The sequence below is a fragment of the Polypterus senegalus genome, chromosome 18 (genome assembly GCF_016835505.1).
Source record: "Polypterus senegalus isolate Bchr_013 chromosome 18, ASM1683550v1, whole genome shotgun sequence".
Taxonomy (NCBI): Eukaryota; Metazoa; Chordata; class Cladistia; order Polypteriformes; family Polypteridae; genus Polypterus; species Polypterus senegalus.
The window spans coordinates 65,000,571-65,025,612 of NC_053171.1; the positions used below are offsets into that span (position 1 = coordinate 65,000,571).

At 36.6% G+C, this 25,042-nt stretch overlaps 1 protein-coding gene across 2 annotated transcripts; it reads left to right on the forward strand.

The window, feature by feature from the left end:
* The first annotated feature begins 602 nt into the window (after positions 1-602).
* On the forward strand, positions 603-24,608 carry nusap1 (nucleolar and spindle associated protein 1). Of its 2 annotated transcripts, XM_039741502.1 has the most exons (12): positions 603-775; positions 2,079-2,144; positions 2,967-3,113; positions 4,434-4,551; positions 6,298-6,393; positions 9,077-9,189; positions 10,420-10,592; positions 18,697-18,866; positions 20,137-20,265; positions 20,649-20,748; positions 20,881-20,907; positions 24,326-24,608. In XM_039741502.1, the coding sequence occupies exons 1-12, from the start codon at positions 695-697 to the stop codon at positions 24,411-24,413; spliced, it is 1,308 nt and encodes a 435-aa protein (XP_039597436.1). In that variant the 5' UTR covers positions 603-694; the 3' UTR covers positions 24,414-24,608. The 2 variants fall into 2 exon arrangements, with proteins under 2 accessions (XP_039597436.1, XP_039597437.1); XM_039741503.1 differs by lacking the exon at positions 20,881-20,907.
* Positions 24,609-25,042: the final 434 nt, after the last annotated feature.

A 25,042-nucleotide genomic window follows, 5' to 3' on the forward strand; every position in this document is an offset into this window, starting at 1 on the left:
CCAATGATCCAAGAACAATGTTAATTCTCATAACTTAAGGAAACAGGCAGTTCTGTTAGTTACCACAATCTGGTATGCTGACGAGATCCAAAGCAGTTTAATCTTCAAAGCACACGACTCTTTAACAAGACCAGTAAAAATCTACGTCTTGCACACAGACATCAACAATAATCCGTTGCCGGAATTATTCAGGAGTTTTGCCTTTTCACTTATCACTCCGGTCTCAACAAAGGGTGCCTTTTATCTATTGACTTTTTTTTTGCCTAATGAAAAAGAAAAACACCCAATGTACAGAAATATTCTCCCTCTGACACATGTGCAAAGTGTGTTTATTAGAGTATATGATACTGAACTTAAAAGTGCCCAGATGTGTGTCATAAAGTCCATGTGGATTACACGTTAATGTAATGACACACCACGTTGAAACTAAACATTTCATTCTTTTTAAAGCGAGTTCACGTTTGACCCATTAAGGCCACCGTACCACACAATAAAGACACGCCCCACTTCTCTGCCTACTACTAGGCGTTGCGACGCAAAAAGGCGGGCTTAAGCGAAGCCAATTGCCGAGCGCAAATTTCAAATTGTTTTGCTTAACGGCTCGGCGCGCAGATTTGATCGTGCAGACCTTGCAAGGAAACGTCAAGAGTTTTTGTTGTTTGCTTTCTGTGACTGATTTGTTGATTTGACAGAAATGAATCTGGATTTAGAATCTTTAAAATATGCGGAGCTACAGCAGCTCGCGAAGGATGTAGGCTTGAAGGCGAATATGAAGGTAAACGTGTTTTACGGTTATGTTTTCGAAGGCTTTTAACAAAGGATAAGTTGGCACTGAGCTGCAGCAGTGATGTCGAGTAGCTTCTTTTATAATAGGCAAAAATGTCTGAAATAAAAAAATGAACTTGTCACTCCTTTACGGGGTGGCTCTGATATATTACGATCACATAGATAAACTTCGACTTCTTGTTGTTTTCTTCCACGAGACAATTCCGAAACAGATTATTTTCCAGAATTTGCAGAGCTCATTTCTCTGTGTATGTGCTTTAGAAAAGCATGATGTAATGTTTTCCCAGTTTTATTAACGGGTATGATTTGATTTCGATTTGTATCGTTCTAGTTGGAGGTATGACTTTAATGAAATACAGAGACGCATTTGTCATCAGACTATGCGCTTTTTTTCAAGCATCACACTGATGAGGGCACTGATGTTATTTAAAAACACGTTCATAATTTTTCAGTTTTATGTTTCTACATTTATGGAAGGGTGTAAACGCGGTTCTGATACTTCCAGTATCTTTAATCTGATTCGCTGAATACTAGTTTGTTAGAGGTAACCCTGACCCCAGTGTGTGTTTAATTGGAGGCTTGTATTACTTTCTCCAAAAAACGGCCTTAATCAGGAATTCGAACGGAGTATTCAATTGCTGAACTATTTAATATTTGTCTACCATGTCGTATAATGCTTACTTTTCCTACAGGTCCTGTTGTTTAAAAGTTTGCATAAATCACAGCCACTGAAAAAGGCAACGTCTCTGAACAGTGTATCTAATTGCTTAAGTATATATCGATCTTCTTTTTATTGCTCTTCATTTCTATCTAGCATTTTATATTGTGCCTTTTGCATCTACTTCTGTATTTCAAAATCTAAACATTCGCATAAATCACAGGTGGTGGAAAACATGATGGCTGTAAAAAGGGCATTATCTATCTATTTACATATCTGTTTCTATGTAATAGTGTTTAAATGTGTGTGTATCTGTGTTTTTATTAGAAATCCTACAGAAACTGGTTAAATAATAAAGGCTTTTAGTCATATAATAAAGTATGCATTTAATATCCTGTGACTTTGTGGTTTGTGCCACTCGGCATTTAAAAGAAGGCTGGTCTGCTGTGAGTTAATCCACACAGTTGTACAGTGGTAGTGGTGCTTGCTTGTCAAATGTGAGAATACACTTACTTTTGTGGCCCTGTTTGTGTTTTAATATGTTTTTTCAGTAATATAATGAAGTGGTTATATTAAAAAGACACCTAATGACTTCACAAACTAAATTTAACTAATGTGTATTTTAATTCCATAGGCCGATAAACTTCTTAAAGCACTCAAGCAACACTTTAAGCTGCAAAATGGCCCTTCACATGAACAGGTAATAAGTCAATGTCTTTTCTTTTCAGTTCAATGTATTGTCATTATAACCTACAGTACTGCATAAAATGTTTTTGCTTATCCTTCTGGTGCTGCAACCTTGTGCAGTAGATACTGATTGGTAAAGCGGTAAGTCATAATAAATTTTAAGCTTTACCAGACAAAAAATATATAAACATCATTTGCAACTAATATAAGTATTGTCTGATGTTTTATAATGAAGTTTTAGCTACAAAACAAATGAATGACAGTTTGAAAAATAACCTTTTTTGCTGGGATGTTATGCAGTTAATAATGCAAATCTGCTCACTTAAATCTACATTCTGTAGTATATGTCTTAATTGTGTCTATTACAATAACCATCTGTTTGACTGGCTTCTTCATAGGGGGCCGCATGTTTAGCAAGGCATGCTTTATTCTTAACATTGTTTACACCAATTAAACATTGCTATTAAAATAAGCAGTGTTTAACACAAGTGTTTCTCAGATCTGGCTGTTAAAAGTCTGTGAGGATGACACTTGAGAGTCCATTGCAAACAATGCTGCTTTGATAATAGTTAACCAAGAGCCCTGTGCATAGTTCAGCTCTAGTCACCAACTGCAATTAAGGCATTTTTAGTAAATACGTTTTTTAAGATTTGCTTCTTATCTTAAAAAAATGCCTTTCAGATGTTAGATCAAATATCTCTTCAATTTTTATTGAAATATGTATTAATTTTTGAAATTGAAATATTTTAAAATGTATAAGCATTTTTTTAAATATTGGCATTACTTTGAAAATGGATTAAAACAAGAACGTGATATTAAGTGTTTGAATTGGCAGAAACAAGAACACCAATCAAATCACTTGACTTCAGCCAACAAGAATGATAATGAGTTTGGTAAGGAAGATCCAGTTATTCAGACCTTTGTCACTAAAAGGCGTGGACGTGGCCGTACCACTGGAACACTTAAAAAAGAAGACATGCAGGTTAGTATCTTAAGTATGTTGTTATATTTGTCTGAATTATATGAAGGTGATTACTAAAGGTTTGGGGCCTCGGTGTCGGGCAGTGATTCACAATAAATATGAATTCCACTTTGGAGCTGCTAGAAAATTAAACTACATAAAAGTAATTTGTGAAACTGGTAACTGCCAGATATAGCTGATGATTGGTCCAGTCATTTTATTAAGTGAATAAATGTGTAAATTAAGTCAATTGCTGTATAGTTATACTTTTCTGAGTAAAGATTAATGCTAATTACAAAGGTTTCATGGATTATGTTATAATCATAACAGTCATTCAAAAGCCTAGCCATCCATTTTCTAAACTAAAGTTTAAGGTCAAGAATTTTTTTTTTTTTTTTTGCAAGCAAGTATAAGATGTTTATTTATTTTGGGTGCCACAATGCCTAGCACTGCTGCTTCTTGAATCAAACTAAATCCCATAACCAGGCACTGGTAAATTTTCTCCATGTCTGACTGGGTTTTTCTGTGCGTATACATTATTAGTTTTCATCCAACATCACAAGCACACGTATGTTAGGCACAACTGTCGTTCTAAATTCTAAAAAAATAAAATATGGAGGACACTTCAGGGGACTGGAGTGTTTGGCAGCCTATGAGATTATCTAAAATGTTTGGTTGATAGTTGTTTTGCTGTCTCTTTATTTTTACACCAGTTTTGTTAGTTTGGTGCATTCTTGCACTAAGCCAGAAAGAAGATGCATGCAAATGAAACCATTAGTTTTAACATGCATGATAGAGCAGGGTCCCACCTTAGTGCTTGAGGAGCATCAGTTGGAGCTGACACTGAAAGTAAACCGGGCATCAAATATTAAAAAAAAAAACAACAATAAGATCAAGTCAACTAATGTCCCTTTCTTACATGTGTATTGTGATATGAAATTGCCCTAACCTATAGATCTGTAATAATGTAACATGTTATAAAAAAAAAAGTGATGAAGAAAGTAACCATAGCATTATATTTTAGAATTCACATAGTATATAGATTATGTGACTGCTATTGAAATCCATAAAACAAAACGCTGAGCAGTATGGGGGAGTTAACAGAGAAGAGGTCTGCTTAGGAATTTCAAATCAAAAATGAGTCAGTCTATGGCATGGTTGTATGGACTAATTAAGTGAATATTTGGTTTAACCCCTTCAAAGCCATACACTTGAGATTTGGTTCATTTTGGTGTACCTTTTACTTGAAATTGTATAGTGGGCATTGACATAACAGCAAGAATCTCATAGCAGCTTTAAGTAGTAAAATTAATTTTATGTATGCATGTGTTTGCTTTTTAGGTTGTTATAGAAGAGGAAAAGGGGCAGCAAACTTCAGAAGTTATGCAGAAAATACAGAATAATGAAGTGAATGCTGACATTATGACTCTTGATAAGGCCATGGAAAAAGAAAACAAAGGTAATGTGCTATTAGAATTGAAGGGATAAGGCTGCACATGTGAATGGGTAATTTCTGACTAATGGGTTTTATTTGTTTTTTTAGGCCCTGCACATCATATGGTTTGTTTATGTAATTATTCAGGGGACCATTTACACTTCAGTAATTTGGATGTCACTGAAGCTTAATACTTAGACAGGGTAAAGGAATAGATGTAAATGCTGTGTAAATTATTAAAGTCTGTTTTAGGTATATGCCACTGGATTCCCAGTTGAAGGTGATTTTTGTATATTTAGTAGCAGTTTGCAAATGAGACAAAAGAGAATGGAATGAAAAGCTAATAACTGTTTGGCTTTACCAGACTTGCTGGAGATATATGTATGTATGTATGTATGGATATATGTATGTGTGTGTTAGACAGGTTTTCAAACCAGCATCATTTCTTATAGGTGCATAGTCAGGTGTATGATTAAATAAGTTATACCAAACAGGTGCTAATGATCATCATTTTCACATGTAGGTTGAAACACAGTCATTAACTGAAACAAAAGCAACTGTATAGGAGGCTTAAAACTGGGTGAGAAACGGCCAAATTCTGCTACCAAGGTGAGGTTGTGGAAGATTGTTTCATGTCACAGGTCATAGGAGCACAGCAACAATAGTACATTAGCACAGTCTCTCCCAGGCAAAGATTTCAAAGCAGAGTGCTGTTCAAGCTCTCTTTAAGAAGCACAAAGAAACGGGCGATGTTGAGGACTGTAGTCACAGTGGTCAGCCAAGGAAACTTAGTTTGGCAGATGAAAGACGCATCATGCTTACTTCCCTTCAAAACTGGAAGATGTTCAGTAGAACCATTCTCTACTATCCAGAGAAATCTGACCAAAAGAGGTCTTCATGGAAGAATTGCAGCCAAAAAGGCATACCTCCGATGTGGAAATGAGGCCAAGCAACTCGGTTATGCACGAAAACATAAGAACTGGAATGCAGAAAAATGGCAGCAGGTGTCCTGGACTGATGAGTCAAAATCTGAAAATATTTGAAATATTTGGCTGTAGCAGAAGGCTGTTTGTTCACCGAAGGGCTGGAGAACGGTACGTTAATGAATGTCTGCAGGCAACAGTGAAGCATGGTAGATTGCAAGATTGGGGCAGCATTTCTGCAAATGGAATTTGGTTAGGATTAATGGTGTCCTCAATACTGAGAAATACAAACGTATTTCTCCATCTTGCAATACCATCAGGGAGGTGTCTGATTGGCCCCAAACTTTTTCTGTAGCAGGACAACAACCCCAAACATACAGCCAATGTCATTAAGAACTACTGTCTTCAGTGTAAAGCAGAACGAGGAGTCCTGCAAGTGATCGTATGGCCCACAGAGCCCTGATCTCAACATCGAGTGTGGGATTACATGAAGAGACAGAAGGATTTGAGGCATCCTATATCTACAGAACATGTGGTTAGTTCTCCAAGATGTTAGGACCAGCCTACAGTACTTTATGTGCCAAGTTCTTTCAAAAACTGTGTGCAAGTGTACCTAGAAGAACTGATGCTGTTTTAAAGGCAAAGGGTAGTCACATCAAATATTGATTTGATTTAGATTTCTCTTCTGCTCATTTACTTTGCATTATTAATCGATAAAAACAATCTATTAATGCTTTTATTTGTGCAAGCATTCTTCGTTTAAAGCATTATTTTCACACCTGCCTTAATTTTTTGTACAGTTCTGTATATATTATATAAAATACTTTTTTTTTTTTTGCTGCCCTAGGTGAAAAATCTGTTGTGAGCTTCTCTGGAAAGATCCCCCGTAATGCAAGGCTTTTAAGTAATATGCAGAAATCGACCACCAAACCAACCACTCCAAGTAAGAAACTTGTTCTTTTTACAAATTGATTTCAATGTCTATTTTATAGTTTTATTTAGAAGCATGCTTTATTAAACATTATAAAAAGTGTATACTTTGGAAATCTTCAGAGTTATTTCTTGGGATCAAAAGGAGCCAGTTTAGGTTGTTCAGGAATGTAGGTAGGATGACTCATGGGTGCCACCTATTGGAGGTTTGCAAAGTATGGCTCACTGAAGGATTGTCATGGGGTAGACCCAGGAGATTGTGGTGGAATGTTGAGTCTGGAGTAGTTTGGAAACATCTAGAAATTTTCCTCTGGAGAATTTGAAGGAAGTTGTTGAGCTTATGGTGACCTGGTTTGTTTAACTCAGCATGTTGCTACTTTGACACTTACCAGGATATATAGAAAAGAAACAATGGTGGTGGTGGTGACCATCGTCATCATCATTGTTGTCATTGTGCAATGCTGATTGTGGGGTTTCCTCACAATTCTTTTCAGTAACAATTTAACTTTTGTGGGAATTTCTGTACACCCAATTAGGCTAGGCCAATTTATTTATATGTTTGTGTTTTTAACCATGAAAATAGAGAGTTTTGAAAATTCTCACCAGAGTTGTATACCCCTGAAAACACAGGCTCAGCACTGCAGTATATGGATGGGTGAAAATGATGAGTTTTTAAAGCATAGACTCTAATTGCACTCTGACTGGTCCATACTTATTTGGTCATTCCCTGATTGGATTCTACTTATTGCAACGATTCATGCTCTGACCGTTCACTCTTCATGGAAAAAAACATATTCCAACATAGTGGACATAAACAAGTTGCTTTCTTTGGTTTTTATCGTGTTACTTACTGGTAAACATCTAAATTGGTTTTGTACAGTTTGAATGCTGCATATATGTGCATCTAATCGCTATAAGTTTGTGAGACATCCTTTGGCTAGCGGTTTAACTGTCCCTGGAAGAAGAACATTTCATCTTCCTGTTTCTGCCGATTCATGCATGGCCAGTATACTGTATGTAAAAATAGATGGAGGTGGTATAAATTTTTTTTTTTTTTTTATAAATAAAAACATTTTGGATACGGATACAGAGGTTTGTAGGACTGTGAGAAGCATTTGCTTTTATGCCCATATTTATTACTGAAATGAACCAAGAAATGTGAAGGATAGCCTAAATGCAATTATGTAATCTCAATTAATCAGTGAGGAGTGTTTTTAGCTAAGTTGAACTATTGAGCTAAAGTGTTTGTTTGCCTCAGGAATGACTTGGCTTTGATTATTAGTATTTTGTTTTTTCGGCTTTAGTCATGTATTAAATGATTTCAGAAATAGGTTCAGTTAAGTTGTCTTAGTTTGTGAATTTATTTCCATAAAGTAACTATAAATATTTAGAGATGGAGCAAGATGTCAGAATATGTGCTATTGTAATGAGAAAAAATGTCATTTCTGTTTAGCAGTTTACATGTAGAAATGTGAATCCTTCGGTATAGCACAGTTATTTCTGTGAGAGCTGATATTGTTTGGTGCTTTACAGTCACACAACTCTTGTACCGTTGTTGACATACCTTTTGATGTATTTTACCTTGAGCACAGGCATAAAAATCTATTTAGGATAATCAGCTAGTACTTTGGCATTGGGGACTATACTACAGTCCCCATAAACTAATTTTATTAATTGTGAACCCAAAAATTCAAAGTATTGGTATTCCACTTGGGCCCCTGTTTAAGATTCAATGCAGCCTGAATGTGCTCAGCTACGTCTTTGATGCAAGTGTTGGATTATGTTGGCTTAAAAATTGTTAGTTATCTTGTGGTCATTGAGATGAACATCAGTCAATTTTATACTTTTATGAATACTGTATATGTTATATATACACAAAGTTTTGATGTTGGGAATACTGTAGCTTAAATGCAATTATGTTTTATAATCGTTCAGTTGAATGAGTGTGTCTATATTTGTAAGAGCTGTAACTCCCTCCTTCCCCTCAATTAAGTGCATTGTAGAAGATGTTGTAATGCACCTTCAAAATCTGATATCCTCCATCAAAAAAGAAGGGCATTCAAAGTTGATGTTAAGAATTATATACATAGTTTGACACTCCTGAAGGGTAGGATTAAATTCTGGTTTGGTCAATGTTTGTGTAGAGAGGGATCATGGCCTGTCCAGTTTTGTTTCCTGCATTGTCTTGTTGCTGATAAAGACTCTGTATTCTGTAACCCTGTAGTTACATTAAAACATTCTGAAACTTGCTTCTTTAATGAGTATTTCAAAGTTTAGGGCTCATTCTACATATTGTAATTGCAGTCCTGAAGTATTAGAATAAAGATAAACATAAGTACGTTTAAGAATTTCAAAATAAATGTGTTAACCTGTGCTCATTACCAAGTTGTGCATTTCATTTTGAATTTGAGTATCAAACACTATTTCAAATTTTTCTATGTGGTATGGGTTAGATGCACATAATGCATATTGGCAAATCAAGCATACAGCATGAGCTTTTACGCTTTCTTCATCTACTTAAAGTATTGCTCTTGGATGAACAGAACCTGATAAAGTAAATTTTCACTTAAATTCAATGGCAGACTCGCGTAAGCATTAAAAAAAATCATGAGTATCCATTAAAAAAACCTATGTTTGTAAGATACATACTCAGCTTAATTACCTAAATGTGAAAATGTTTTTCATTTTAATGACAGACTTCAAGAGGCTACATGAAGCCAATTTTAAAAAGATGGAGTCTATTGATTCATACATTGAACGTAAAAAGAAGAGACTGGAAGAAAATAAAAATTGTGTAAAAGAAATAAAGGTATGTTTTTAAAGCTGTGCTTTATGATGGTGAAAAAAAACAAACAAACAAACTGTTTTAATTACTAATTTTTACTTTGACTGAACTTTAGCATTACAATATTTTAACGTCATTCATATAAACTGTGTTTTGTGAGGGGGCAAGAGTTTTATTGTAACTTACGGTATCCAACTCAAACAAACTAGGTGTTTTAGAAAAGGAAAGCGGTGCCATTTCTTTCATCTGGATGCACAATAGATGTTTTCATAATTCTATTTTTTTCTTTCTTTAAATGGTATATCTACTTGTTTGAGAGTGCATTGGATATCTGTGCTGCCCCACAACTCTAGTGGACATGTTATTTAGCAAGTACACAATGTCCCTGCATTCTTAAGATGTAGTAATATTTTTACAAGTACAGAATGCAATGAAATTCTTACTTGCATGTCTAAACAACATGCAACATGACAGCAGTAGCACCATGAATGTATTAAGATAACCCATTTTACTTAACAGAAAAGCCAAATCAGCTTCCCTGATGTACTCTGTCTCCCTGTTTCCATACCACATATTCCAAGAATGCAATAGTAGTAGTAGTGGTAGAAATAATAAAGTACCTGAACCATTTTCAGATCTTAATAAATATTTAAAAATCTGTGTAGTTGTTTCTGTTTTCAGTCACATTTGCTCCAACTGTATTGACAGTCTAAGAAAAGAAGTACCATGAATTAACAAGCACTGTATTAAGATGGGTACCAGTCACATATGATATCAAAAGAAAATAAATTGTAGGCAGATGTTACTGCTGAGTGTGCTGTTTACTAGAAAAATGCACACCATTGTGAAAACTACCGATTATGTTGCTTAAATAAACAAACCACAGTTTTGGTAATTTCATGACTGCTAGTTTTTAGTACAACAGAACCAGTGTTGACATTTTACATGATGTAACATTTCCATTACACATTCTTTAAATGTAAAGTTGCAAAGGATGTTTTAGAGTAAAAATACATTTAAATGTATTAATATAACTTTTCTGCTGCGGTCCTCTTAACATATTGTTTGAAGTAAAGAACTTTGAGAATTGCAGTGTATGAAGCATTTTTCTTTACACCCGTTTAAGTTGAAGCACTGCAGTATTTCGTCCTAAATCTTTGATTGTAAAGCCTTTTTTCAATTAAAAATGATGTGCATTTTTTGACAGTGAGTTGGATAAGCAGAGTTACTAAATGTCTTTCTATTTCTTTACAGAAACCGGAAAACCGCAGTGCAATATTCAGCCCAGCTCCTTTGGAAAGGAGGCGCACAGTTGCCACCCCTTCATTCAGGAGGAAATCGTCACATATCTCTGCCATTCAGACAGAAGAAGGTGCGCCTGGTGGATTTAAACCTTCCATTTTCTCAACAAAGAAAATGAATGTGAGGTATGTGCTGGAGGATGCTGAGATTTGTAGTTTGGACATCCGTCAAACCTAAATTTGGATCATCTCCCCCAACCCCCCTATAAAACCCCCCAGCTAATTCTGTTTTAAGACATTTTATGTATAGTAAAGAAAAATAGAAAAGTATTGCTGCATTCACCTTAAATTGGAAATTCAGAATTTTCAATTGGAACATTTCCACAAGTCAGACTTCAAACTTTAAAACTCTGGCCTGGTCTGTCAAGTCCAAGTTTGTCTGACTTCAGATTATGACATCAGTCCAAAATGGCGAGGTACATTGCAAACTTTAATGAAAGCTGTAGTGTTACACAAATAAATGACATATTCATTAGAAGTGATGAAGTGACTTGCTCAGTGTTGTGCAGATAGTGAGGGCCTGGGTTTCTTCTCCAGTTCCAAATCTGCTAAGCATTACTTAGTCTTTTTATAACAAATTAGCAGTTTGTTGTTATTTCTCATTTAAGTTTACATGTTTATTGATATTTAATTATATGTAGTAAATAACATTCCCTTGTATGATGTGTAACAGGGAAAATTGAACACAATCATTTGTCTTTATATAATTCGCTTCATCTTCAAACTCCTAAATTTTTTAGTATTTTGCAAACAAGTACAGTATATGTCAATATGAGGCACTTGTTTGTATTTTGTTCTATTGCTATGTGGCTTCAAATCTTTGATTTTGTTTAAAAACAAGTAAAATTATATTTTGTCTTTTTTCAAATGAGGACATTAACTTTTAATGTAATTTTTTGTTAAAAGTTAATCTATGTTTACTTTTTTACTATGAATGAGAGAGTTTCTGTATAAGAGACTTGTAATGTTAAATTAAATAACAAATGTTATTTGTGCAAAAGAGCTATGTCCTCCAAAGGTACTGTATTTGTATTACATAGAAATCTAAGGCACTGAGAGTGGTGGGAAATGTATGCTCACTTTCTTTGAGGGAAATTGTAGATTTAGAAAACAGCTATTTTGCAGTAATAATGGTAATAACCTAAATCTTACAGATATTTGCATAATTATAATATTTTATTATATTGTTCTTTTACAAAACAATATATGAAAAGAAGTGGAAACAAGTAATGTTTTGAGGTACATAAGTGGCAAAGCATTGGTGCTATCAAAATTCATCACTAACAACAAACTTGATACAAGTAAAATTTCCATTACAACAAACTCCCAGGTACCTAAAAAATATTTCGTTATAACAAAAATGTTGTTGTAATGAGATTCTGTATTTGTTACTATAGTGCTTTCTTTAACTTGCGCCCAGGTGTTTGTAATCATTTCAATAGCTTCTTTTGTGTTAATTTTAATCTCCTCCTGTCTACAAGTCATGCTGACGAGAATTTTTGTCAGCATTTCCTTGCGATAATACACTTTCCCAAAGCGCGATTGCAGCGTCTGTGGAAGATTATTTGTCCTTTGCCGGGGCAGGGCAAAAACAGGCTCATAGCGCTGCAGCGAAGTGAACCATAAGCAAATCATAAAAGATCAGGGTTGCGCTATAAGTCCATATTTTGCACCCCAAAACACAAGGCTGAGACTCAGTACTTTAGGAAAACTAACTTTATTCAGCTTGAAACAGGAATGGCATACTTATTTATTGTAGTGTGACCTTCCACTCTGCTATACAAAGATACAGCAGTCAGGCTGCATTACCCATTGATATCTTTTCTGTTTGCTTTGGCGGAGAGACGCAGAATATCTTTGAGCCAGCTGTTGCCCCAGCAACAGATAAACAGTCTTCCATAGACACAGAAATCGGACTTCGCGACACTGTTCGGTGTGTCGTCCAGTTAGGGGAGGTCCCAAGAGAGTTCACAAACCTCACATTTTCTTGAATGAGTGCCGCATTAATAGGAATGTTTCTTGAATGAGCATCTCTGACCCACATAAACTGCTTTTTTGACGTCTTTAAATGCAGCAGTTCACATACGTTTGCAACCCGAGATTTTCAAGAAAGTTGACAGCGTAGATGGTGAAATTCCGAATATTTATTTATTTATTTTTTTTTTTTTTGCCGCAATCGAGAGCTGCAAAAATGTAAAGTTTTTTCGTGTCTGCCGTTTCTATAGGAGGGTGACAATGAGCAATAAGCAAAAGGTATCATTGAAAACCGCAGGAAACAAAAAGGGCAAAAAAAAAAAAACAGTACGAGGAAAGTTTGAAGAAAGAAAAAAAAATTAGTGTTTCAGTTTGGGGATCAGTGTGCACAACTGAGCTGAGGCCTAGAGAACTGAGAACTAGCTGCTCTGCGGATGATTCATTCAGGCATTTCAAGGTCTTTTGTGCACTTCCTTGTAATGAAAGTATCTGCTGAATGTACTTCGTACTAACGAGATTTCTATAGACTCGCGTCATATGGGGAAACTGTCGGGACCATTAAAAATACTTTGTTGTAATGGAAATTTCGGTGTAAAGATATTCGTTATAACGGAATTTTGCCTGTATACTGTGTTTAACGGAGACTTGACAAAAACTGAATGAATTTACGTCTCTCACAGAGGCGATACATCCTGGATTTCCACACAGAGCCTAACAGCTCAAGACAAGGAAGTGGACATGCAGTAATTGTCAGAGTAGATTTAAACATCAAAAGAATCCCAATTGATTGTCCATTGTCTTGAGTGCCTGGCTCTTAAATGAACAGAATCACTCATTGTTCTTTATCATCCTCCAAAATGCAATGCATCCTTCTTATATGATCTGATTGAACTTTTAACTCACTTAAGCTCTTACTCCCAGAGAATTATCCTTCTTGGTGATTTCAACATCCATATTGACATTACCTCCTCTAAACTGAGAAATTAATTCCTATCCTTACTGGACTGTTTTGACTTGACACATGATGTTGATTTTCCCACCCACTCTGATGGTCATATACTGGATCTGATCTGTATTTCTGGACTCTCTGTTGCCAACATTTACAGCACTAATTTGGGACTCTCTGACCATAAAGCAGTCTGTCTCATTATCTCTCCCTCCTCTTACCTGTAAATGACAAATTTCTTAAAGAAATCTTAAACATATCTGTCCCTGTGTTCTTTCTGGATCAATTTCTGATTGTTTACTGTCTGCACCTATTCCATCAACACTAGATAGTCCTGTTGATCACTATAACTCAGCCCTTCATTCAGCTTTAGATAAAACCACTCCCTTAAAACATAAGGAGATTTCCTTTAAGCATTCAGCTCCTTGGTACAACTCAGAATTGCGATCTATGAAAGCAGCTGGCCGACGCCTTGAGAGAATGTCATGTAAGACTGGCCTTACTGTGCACATCCAGGCTTTCTTTGACCAGCAACGAGCTTACAGAGAAGCACTCACTGCTGCCAAGAACACCCATTATGGCAGAATAATAGAAAGTGGCCACGATAACCCAAGGGTTTTGTTTTCTGTAGTTAATAAACTACTCAAACCCACATATGGCCCAAATTTAAAGACCTAAATTCAACTAACATAAATATATTGTCTGTTTATATCTCTCCCTGTTTTCCCACTCCATCCAGCTCCTTTTCTAAGTTCTCACCAGTCACATCTGCGTTTGTTAATAACCTGCTTTGTAAGATGAGACCGACTTCTTGTATACTGGACCCCATCCCCAGCACACTACTTAAATCCTGCTTTCATGCCATAATCCCAACTGTTACCACAATAATAAACTCATCCCTTGACACTGGCTCTGTGCCACTCACGTTTACAATCGCTTCTGTAACCCCAATGTTAAAAAGTCTGGTCTTGATGCTGACAATCTTAACAGTTTTCGGCCTATTTCCCACTTACCTTTTCTGTCAAAAGTTCTTGAGCGTGTTGTAGCCTTCCAACTCACCAATTACTTAACCTCTAATAATTTGATGGAACCCTTTTCAGTCTGGTTTCAGGGTGCAGCACAGCTGTGAAACTGCTCTGCTACGGGTAACCAATGATTTGCTTATGGCAGCAGACTCTGGACAAACCAGGCTATTAATTCTATTAGACCTCAGTGCAGCATTTGACACTGTCATACATGACATTCTACTGTCCAGAATGGAGAACATGCTGGGTATCTCTGGCACTGCCCTCCAGTGGTTCAAGTCCTATCTCACTGATAGGCAAGAGTTTGTTAGTCTTGGCAACAGCAGATCCAGCTCTGCGCCAGTCACACAAGGAGTTCGTCAGGGCTCGGTCCTCTTCTCTTCTGTATTTATATGCTTCTTCTTGGCCTTATTATTCATAGTTTTGGACTGGGTTGTCATTCTTATGCAGACAATACTCAACTCTATTTCATTGTTAAAAGTGAAACTTCGTCAGTGCTTTCTCAGCTCACAACCGGCCTCAGTGAAATTAATACCTGTATGGAGCAGTACTCTTTAAAATAAATTGCAACAAAACTGAACTCCTGCAAATTGGGACTAAAGTGCAACTTAATAAAATGAGCTCCTTCCCAGTCCATCTTGGCTGTGATCTCATCAGACCTGCCTCTACTGCAAAGAATCTTGGTGTCATTTTTGATTCCTCCCTTTCTTATTCCACCCACGTAAATCACATTAAGAAACTGTCTTACTTTCATAACATATCCTGTGTTCACTCCTTTCTCTCCTTTTCTAAAGCTGAGAAACTTGTCCATGCTTTTATCACATTCTGCATCTATTATTGTAATTCTCTACTGGCAGGTGCCCATTCTAATCTTATATCACTGCTCCAGTGTCAAAACTTGGCTCGAATTGAACCAGCAGCAGCAAGCACATCACACCCATCCTGCTCTGCCTTCACTGGCTCCCTGTGTCTTACAGAATTGAATATAAAATTCTACTAATAACCTACAAAGCCTTAAACGACCTTCTGCCAAACTATGTCAATGACCTCCTCCATCACTATGTGCCTGTCTGCCCACTAAGGTCCTCTGATTCTGGTAATCTTGTTGTGCCTCACACTAACCTACACTCCATGGATGACAGGGCCTATAGCTGTATAGCGCCCAGACTCTGGAATGACCTACCGAAATTAATCGGGTCAGCTGACTCCATGAATTCTTTTAAAAAACAACTCAAAACTCATCTGTTCAGGAATACTTTTAACTCTACCTAACTTTATTACCCTTCTCTCAGTTTACCTCTAAGTCAAGATGCTCATGTAACCTGTGTGTGTGTGCTAGACCATCAATTATGTTGTCTGTTAGGCCTTTCTCCGAATTTATTATCTTACTCTTCTTTATTTATTTATCTGGTTTAGTATAATGCTATATACTGTATACCAGGCATGTCAAACACGCGGCCCGCAACAGAAATCTGTGTGGCCCGCATGACAGATCCTAGTTAGCACTGAACTTGTACAAAATGATTACTATCTTTTGTGATTGAATCGTTCTGCATCTTCAGCGTTACTTATTGACTTTTCTTACTTCTGCTTTCTGACAAAAGCATGTTTTCCCATGGCTTTACGATACCGGAAACGTCATCTGCTAGTATAGCCATGAGCCTTGAACGTCACAACTGACGTGCTAGGTTGCAGCAGGGGCGGCCTTAGGCATGTGCAAACTGTGCACCTGCACAGGGCCGTCATGCCAATATATATTGAATATAAAACAGAAAGAGAAAGTAACGACATAGCTGACGGCAATGTGGCCGAAAAACATTGCGTTTCTTGTTAATTAGTACGCTGTATTTACTAATGTCGCTAGAGTCGGAGCAGTAAGCTATATGTAGTATTATAACGTTCTGCCGTAATGAGAATATCATGGGCCGCCACTTGGTTTTCAAGTTACGGACACACGCATATATCAGCGTGTCATCAGCACCGCAACTGACGTGGCCATCCGCCATGCATAAGATACCATATTGACATTGGCGGGCGAAGGGGCCACCGATTCTTTCTCTGCCAACAAGCCTAGAGCCGCCCCTGCTAGGCTACACTACTGGCTGGGCTGCTGAGACTGGCCACTGGGCAGAACTGACCATCACGAGTAGTAATAGCTTGCGTATTTTCACATTTTTTGCTCTAGTTTTATGTAATTTTGTGCTAGTATTGTAACGAACAGTTAGTGCAGACTACAGCTGAAGATCTGAAGTGGACGTGAGAAGTTGGTGAGTTGGTTATTAACATATTTTTGTGATTTTGAGTTTGTAAAATAAGTGTAGGTCAGGTGGCTTTTTGCATATGGGCTTATTTTACAATATAAACTTTGAAGTAAACTTAGTAAAGTAAAATTCGAATTTTGGAGGATTTGTTTTCCAATTTGAATTACTGAGCAATGAATTCAGTGTGCGTTTTCGTGATTTCAGTTCACACGAACAGGACTTTGCGCTGTTCTCTTACAACATTAAGAATTCGCCTGAGAACATCCAAATGGAATTGATTGAACTGCAGTCAGATTCTATTCTGAAGGCAAAATACAACGAAGTTGGTGTGCCAGGCTTGTATGCTTACCTGCCACCCTCGTATGTGCAGATCCGTAAGTTGTCATCGAGAGTACTGTCTGTTCGGAAGCACTTACCTTTGTGAGAAATTGTTTTCGTTAATGAAAGCTACCAGAACCCCACATCGCTCAAGACTTACCGTCGAGCACCTTTCATCCCTCATAAAAGTTGCAGCTGCACAAGATTTCAAGCCTGATATTGATGAACTGGTTACTAACAAGAGATGCCAAGTGTCGGGACAAAAGAAATAGATCTCACACTGTAAGACTCCTATATAAGGACCTAGCTAATAGGCTAAGACTCTAATTGTACACTATTGTATGGAGAGGTATGGAAATAAATTGCTTTTCTTTAAATGTTACATTTTTTTTAAGTTTTCAGTATTGGAAAGAAAGCTACAGTAACTTTGTATAATAGTATTTGTTACAGTGCGGCCCATTGACACACGTACAGTATGGCAGTCGAAGTGGCCCACCAATGGTAGTGAGTTTGACATGCCTGCTGTATCCCCTGCCGTTCTTCTTACACTGTGTGAAGTGCCTTGAGCATGGGAAAGGCGCTATGTAAATAAAATGTAGTAGTAGTAGTAGTATAAGAGATGTTAGCTTTTTCTTTGATTTCCAGCACAAAGTAATTTCAGCGGACAGGCAAACCTTTGAGGAAATGCAGAGAACAGAGATTTGTTTCTTATTAATAGCGTGTAAAAAAATGTTTTGATAACAAGGAATGCATCTCTGTTTTTTTTCTTTTAAAAATTCAAATCCATGAGAAAGGCACAATTTTTGAAATATGGTTGTGGGCAAAAGATTGGACATGCCTGATCAATGAACATGATTTTTCTAAGTGAAAGGAAGTGAGCACATCCCCTTCAGATGAGAGAACTTAATCGTGACGTACTTCTGAAAATTACAATGCACAATTACTATTTGTTGAATTTTAACAGATTGGTAAAAAAAAAATAGCTCAAGAAATTTGCACACAATTGTGCACTTATTTTTCATTTTCTGACTTAAATGCTCCATATTATTAGTAACAATTTATTGCGTTAGAGTCGGGATAATTTTTACTTTCAAAAGTAATCTGACTATTTAATGCACGTTACTTTTTACAAATTAACCTCCTGCTCTTGAGATTGTGCTGCTGAGGTTAGCACTGTCTGTTCTACTCATCGACATAATAGTGATTTCAGAAATACTGAGACGGATCGTTTCAACCACAAGCAGTAATGCAATCACTAAAACATTTGAAGTAGGAAGTTTGTATTTGTAGATGCTTCTGCCTGTGGCTGCTGAAAGCAAGTGCAAAGCTAATCAGGTAAGCAGAGTACAACGGACATGTGCGGAACTCCGAATACTTAACTGTAACCTGGCTAAGGGTTTTACTTGAGCAAATGACCAAATTACTCACAGAGATATTTACCTCTTTTTTTTTTTAATGAGCTTTCTCAGAGAACAATAACCTGGTTTCTCTAACCAGGATAATGATTTACATGAGTTTCTGTGAACAACCAGGTCAGTGCACTGACTGTCAGAAAAAAAAAAATCACCATACACTACATTTCTTTGATAGGAATGGAAAAGAAGAAATCGGGTGTTTGTGTCTCTCTTGGAACTGAGATCTACTTAGGTGAAATCTGTTCATGAATGTTTTTTCTCTCTCTCAATCTTTGTGACATATTTATTCAGGTTTTCTGAGGCGACTAAGAATAATGAGTACAAGTACTCGTTGGCAAAGACTCCAGCAAGGATGTCCCTATCTGCTGAGAAATGCAAACACAGTTCAGCAACTAGAGCATCAAGGACTTCAAAGTGCACTGTGGAAAAGCCAGTGCCACCGGGATCATGCAGCAAAACAGGTAATAGAGAACTTCAATTTTCATTTTTATAATTGAAATATGTGGCATTTCAAATGAAGGTTTGAAGAAAGGAGTAATTAAATTAGGTTTGTTTTATTGTTTTTAAATATGACAGAAAAGTTTCAGCATTGTGGCTGGCTGGTTATTTTTTGATGCCACTAATCTTGCTACGAAGTAGATATCATATTTGGTTCTCTGTGGTTAAATTTTTCTTAAATCCAAGGCTCTTAAAGTTAATGTGTTTTGAACATAAAACAACCAGCATGCAATAACTTATGTAAAATCCTTCCTTAAGATAAAGGAATCAAGCACTCCAGGCGAGTGTCTGCATAAATTGTCCGTATTAATTTACCCAATGGCTCGTTTATAGTAAAATTGTGGGATACCCCCGCTTTGTTCTGTTGTTGAGTGACACAGATTTGAACATAAGAGTTTTGTTTTGGTAATGCCTTAAAAATAATTTTAAATTTATAAAGTATACCATCACTTCTGAGTAGTGTTTATAACCAACAGTGAGTTCAAGGGAGCAGTAAGATGTGGTAAAACTACACTGAGAAGTTGAAAACGTCTGGTAATTGTACAACTCTTATGGAGTTATTTTCCCACCTCTTCCTGCATTGTACTTGTGATTTACTTACTGAAAGATTTTGTACAAACAGATTGAATTCAGAGGTAGTTTTAAAAAAGAGAGAACCCTCTAAGCTACTTCAATTCAATGAATATAAAATCTAGTTCCTTTTTTACTCTGATGCTGTGAAGAAGTGGCTTACAAGTGAAGACCAATTTTTTTTTTTCTTTTCTTACCATAGGTATATTTTTAGTGTGTAAATCACATTAAATATTTCTAATCACATGTGAATCATTTATATTCTTTATAATAATGTGTTTGCAAAGAAATCTTCTTTGTGTCATATACAGAAATGCACACTGGGCAACTGAGTACAGAAACTACCACCTTCTTGTCATCTAGTATTTAACACTTTTTAGTTTATTTTTTCAACATTTATATTTTGGTTTGTACCCATAGAGCTCAGCTCTGTTTGCAGCAGGGGTGTTTTATTTTTAATAGATCCCAGGTATTATTGTTTTTCACAATGTTGTCAGAGTAGAATGGGCATGTAGTGTGAAATGAGTATTAAGGTTCTTTAGACTGATGACAATTTTAAAATATTAAGTACATGGCTACATATTTTTGGATCTCGGCATGTGCTTTATAATTTTTATCAAGTTAGTCAAACTTTTTTTTTTTTTCCTCTCCCCTGTTACTTAGTGGTCACTCCTTTCAAGTTTGAAGGTAATGCCACCAAGGCTACAGTCAGCACACCAGCAACAAATAAGAAACCTACATTTGACCTAAAAGCCAGTCTTGCTCGACCTCTTGCATACCAGCCCCATAAAGGTAAGTACTTCAAAATGCCACTTTGTACGTTATTCTTTTTTATGCGATCTTCTAAAAACAATGCATTTTTAATCTTCTTTGAGGAAGAAAATAATTAACGTACTACACAAATATCCATAAAGTGTAATGGTCCTACATTAACAAGGCTCCATGACAGAATCAGCCCACACCTCTGTTTAGTTATGGAACTCTGAGTGAGCTGACCAGCCTGCCGGGGTGCCAGGTGTATCGATCTTCTCACCGAGTCTCTCTGCTACCCTTGTGTTTCTTTTCAACCACTAGGAAATTGTAGCTTTATAAATCAAATCCAAATGATAAATGTTAACAAAATCTTTTTTTTTTCTTCTTTAAATAAACCAACTTATTTTTAATTTTATAAAAAGGCAAGCTGAAACCATTTTTGGATTCTAAAGAGAATGCCGGAGCAGCAAACACCACACTGTCTCATAAGAAAAATTATAAGCAGCACCAGACACAAACAAGGTGAGTGGAAGTATGGATGGTATATGATGAACCTTGGGAGATTACTTTGTAAGGTGTTTTAGGTTTTATTAAATTTTTTTGTGTTTATTAACCATAAATAATACACTTAATGCACACACTTTGATTTTTCAGGAGACTTTTGAAGATCTCATCTGAGAGGTTTGTAATCAAATGCAGAAATGGAAATTAAAATATGGCTTAAGAGTTATAAAAAGTGGTGTACCTTATCAAATAATGATGTGGTCAATACTGTATTTTAATTTAGACTAGGGGGCTCCGCCCCCTGCTTGCTTCGCTCGCCCACACCTGGGTTTGGTTTACCGGGTATACAATTATTAAAGAGATTATTTTCATGGGAGTTGTTACATAGGCATTATTTTCACTTTTACTTTAAAACTTTTGTAAAAACAATACTTGTCCTTTATTTCCGTCCCCGGGCGTGTTTACATCTTTTTCTCGCAGGACATATAATGCTGCTCGCATTCTGAAGGGGGTGCGGAGATGCTGTCAGATCATCTGCTGTCTTTCTGCTGCTGGCGAGCTGCCCAATCATTTCAAAGCCTGTACAGCAGCTGTCCTTTTGCCACTTCACATCTCTGCCGCTCGCGATGGGGGGTTAATGGGTTGTAGGGTGGCTGAACGCACCCAGAGAGAAGCGGTCAGATAATCTGCTGGCGAGCTGTGTGTTTTGCTTGTCGCTGTTTTAAGAGCTGGGATCAAGTTGAAGCGTCTCTTGCGGGACTTAAAATTGTCTTCCGAGATCATCACGTCTCGTCTCCCTTCCAAAGATTTTTTTTTTTATAATAGAGAGATTAATAATCTGGCAGCAAAGAATATAAGTAGCAGGCTCATTAAGTTTAACGTGGATACTTCAGTGGAATGGCAGACAATATAAAATCACTCAAATCGAAAATGGAGACCAAGGAAGATTTGTGGCAAATGAAATGTAAGTTTTAGACACAGGAAGTGAAAAGGTTAGATTTTAATGCATAAATGTTATCTGAACTTTTTAAAGTGCATCTTCACTGTTCATGTTCAGTCTAAGGGCCGATTTATACTTCACGCTCAGAACGCGCCCGCATCATGGCTGCCACGCGTTCCCAGCGTTCATTTCACGTGTCCTCTGAGCAGGTCCTCAGAAATTAACGCGACACGTGCGCGAGTTGCAGTACCAGCAAAAGTCGGGGCAGTGTGCTAAAAGTCGGAACGTGACGTCAGAGTCTCTGTTTACTATCTACATGTGACAGCAAGCCTCTATGGAGATCCTTCGGGGATCGATATGCGCACTTTGCTGTTTGATGAATGGTTCAAAGTGGTAAAGCAAAATGCCGACATACAGGTGCATTCGTGGTGCTTTTATATTCAAGTGTCGCATATTCCCGATCGTAATGACACGATAAATTTTAAAAGTCTCACATACCATCTTTTGTGCCGTCTATTTTTTATTTTTCCTGCTGTCAGGTCCAAGAAGCTCGTAGTGATTAAAAACTAGGATGACGTTTACGATAGTCTGCTTTAATAATAAAGTAAACTACGAGGTTAAAGTGGACATTTCGAGATTAAAGCGAAATTTCCACTTTTAATCACAAAATACACATTTTCACCGTGTCTTTTATTTTTTTCTCAGTGGCTCAAATACAGCGCTATACATTATGTTGCCAATGTGAAGTTGCAAATATATATATGGCACAAAAGATGGTATGTGAGACTTTTAAAATGTATCTCGTCATTATGATCGGGAACATGTGACGCTTGAATATAAAAGCACCACGAATGCATCTGTATGTCGGCACTTTGCTTCACCATCTCGAACCATTCATCCCGTAGGATCTGCATAGAGGCTTTCTGTCACATGTAGATAGTTCCCGAATGTAATGACACGATACATTTTAAAAGTCTCACATACCATCTTTTGTGTCGTCTTTTTTATTTTTGCAACTTAACAACAGCAACATAATGTATAGCGTTATATTTGATCCACTGAGAAAAAAATAAAGGACACGGTGAAAACGTGTATTTTGTGATTAAAAGTGGAAATTTCAGTTTTAATCTCCAAATGTCCACTTTAACCTCGTAGTTTACTTTATCATTAAAGCAGACCATCGTAAACATCATCCCAGTTTTTAATCGCTACGAGCTTCTTGGACCTGACAGCAGCGGAAAGCAGCAATAGATCGCCACACAGAACACGTGACATGTATGATATTCCAACTCTCTGCACATTTAGAATCTTTAGATTTATACTTGATATCACTTTCATGATGAAATGCATTAAAGTGTGTATGTTACATTTTACATATACTGTAATTTCGTTTAAATAATGAATACTGTTAATTACACACATAGGGGTGTCACGGTGGTGGAGCGATAGCACTGCTGTCTCTCAGGGAGTTATGTTGGTGGTATTTTCTGCTTGTATTCCACACTGTGCTCCGGTTTCCTTCCAAAGTGATGCAGATTTGGGGATTTGGTGCCACTAAAAAGACGCTAGTGTATGTGTGTGCTTGTATTCACCTTGCAATGAGCTGAGGCCTTGTCAAGGGACTGTTTCTCACTCCTGCCTAATGCTTGCTGGAATGGACACATCCCTGGATTGATGGATTTAATCAATAAACATCCTTTTTAGAGATATTGCGGTAAGGTGTCATCAGAATTTAATAGGTGTTCTAGGCAATTCACAACACAGAGAAGCCGAACATGTTCTCACCGTGATAATATCTCGCACTGCCACCTGGTGGAATCCTCCAGATTTACGTAAAGTACGCACGCAAGTATGAACACTACAACGCATGCGTCGCGTGAAGTATAACTCCGGCCTAAAGAAGCAATTAAAGATAACTAACACGATGTTAGGGTTATATAGTGCACTTTGGGTGTAGTCAAGGTAGGTTATGCCTATGCTATATAAAGCTGTATACATAAAAAAACACACACACATAAGAGGGATGAGTTTTGAGGAAAGATTGAAGCAGTTAAACCTTAAGCAAATGGAGATTATGAGATTACAAGACTGAAGTTTTCAAAATGACCATGGAAAGTGACTCTTTAATTTCAGAACACTGAGATTTAGATGTGAGATGATTGAAGTGCTAAACATTTTAAAAGGAATTGGTATAACAGAGCTATGGCTTTAAAATTAGTGCTGTGAGAATACAGGGACATAAATGCCAATGGTCAATGGCAGATTTAAGACAAACATTTGAGAATATTTTTCTTAACACACAGGACAAATGTGGAGTAAGTGACGACAGACATTGTTCTTTTAGTGGTTATTTTGGAAAATTAAGTAAATAGGAACAATGAGCTTTGCTGGGCCAAATGACTTGATCTCGTTCTGGAAACCAACAAGAAGAGTATAGTAATTTTTTTTTAATATTTGCAGTGCTCTTTTTATTTTAACAAAGTGTACCACCACCTACCTAACATAGGTCTCTCTGATGAATGTGTTTTGGGTTAATAGGTTTCTGTACGTAAGACATCTATAAAATCGTTATGATTGATCAATAAAATGACTCCAATAACCTCTTTTTTGTTTAGTTTTAACACATTTTGATAAATCGTCATGTTCTTTTTACAGGGAGGAACGACGGAATAAGCATACTGAAGAAAGGAGGCATAAGAAAGACCACCTGCTTGAAGCTCGAAGAGGCTTGGCGCTAAACTGAGATGTAAAATCGAAGCAGTTTGGCTGTAATTATTGTAGATTTGTCTGTGTTTTCAGTGTCTTTTTAGAGCTTTCCTTGACCAAGTCTTTGTTTTTATTACATTTGTCTAGTTCTACTTTGCTTTAGATGTCTTTTTATTGATTTTTTTCATTGAGAGTTTAATCTGTTAAAGCACAAACCTTTCAAAAATGCTTAGCTGAGAAGAAAAAAAATACTGTAATAGTTACCTTTTTATATCGTAAAATGTTTTTAAAATAATGTTATTGAAAATGTTCATTTTGAAGCTTCACATTTCTTAACAGCATCTCCTAATTTTAGGAGAGAAAAAAAATCTTATTACCATTGTTCCAAGTTAATAAAAATTTCAGATATTTGTCATTGGGAAACTGGACTCTGTATATGCATTTTAATATATTTAATAAGTATACACCTTTAGACTTGCATCAAATTTGAGGGCAAGCTGATTTATAAAGTAATTAATGCTTATTCCTTTTCTATGTAGCCACCCACTATGTCTTCAGGGTAAATTACAACTTTGGAATTTTCAAGTAAAAAAATAAATCCACCAGCAGACAGGTTTGCTTAAATATCTTTAGTATATTTTCAAGTATATGATTACCCAGTATGTG

What these genes read in the sequence shown, in the direction of transcription:
- nusap1 (XM_039741502.1), top strand. Translation starts at nt 695, where the DNA reads ATGAATCTGGATTTAGAATCTTTAAAATATGCGGAGCTACAGCAGCTC. An exon ending in TTAAAAAAGAAGACATGCAG is followed by an intron (nt 3,114 to 4,433) that starts GTTAGTATCTTA and finishes TTTGCTTTTTAG; the next exon opens with GTTGTTATAGAAGAGGAAAA. An exon ending in ACAAAGAAAATGAATGTGAG is followed by an intron (nt 10,593 to 18,696) that starts GTATGTGCTGGA and finishes ATATTTATTCAG; the next exon opens with GTTTTCTGAGGCGACTAAGA.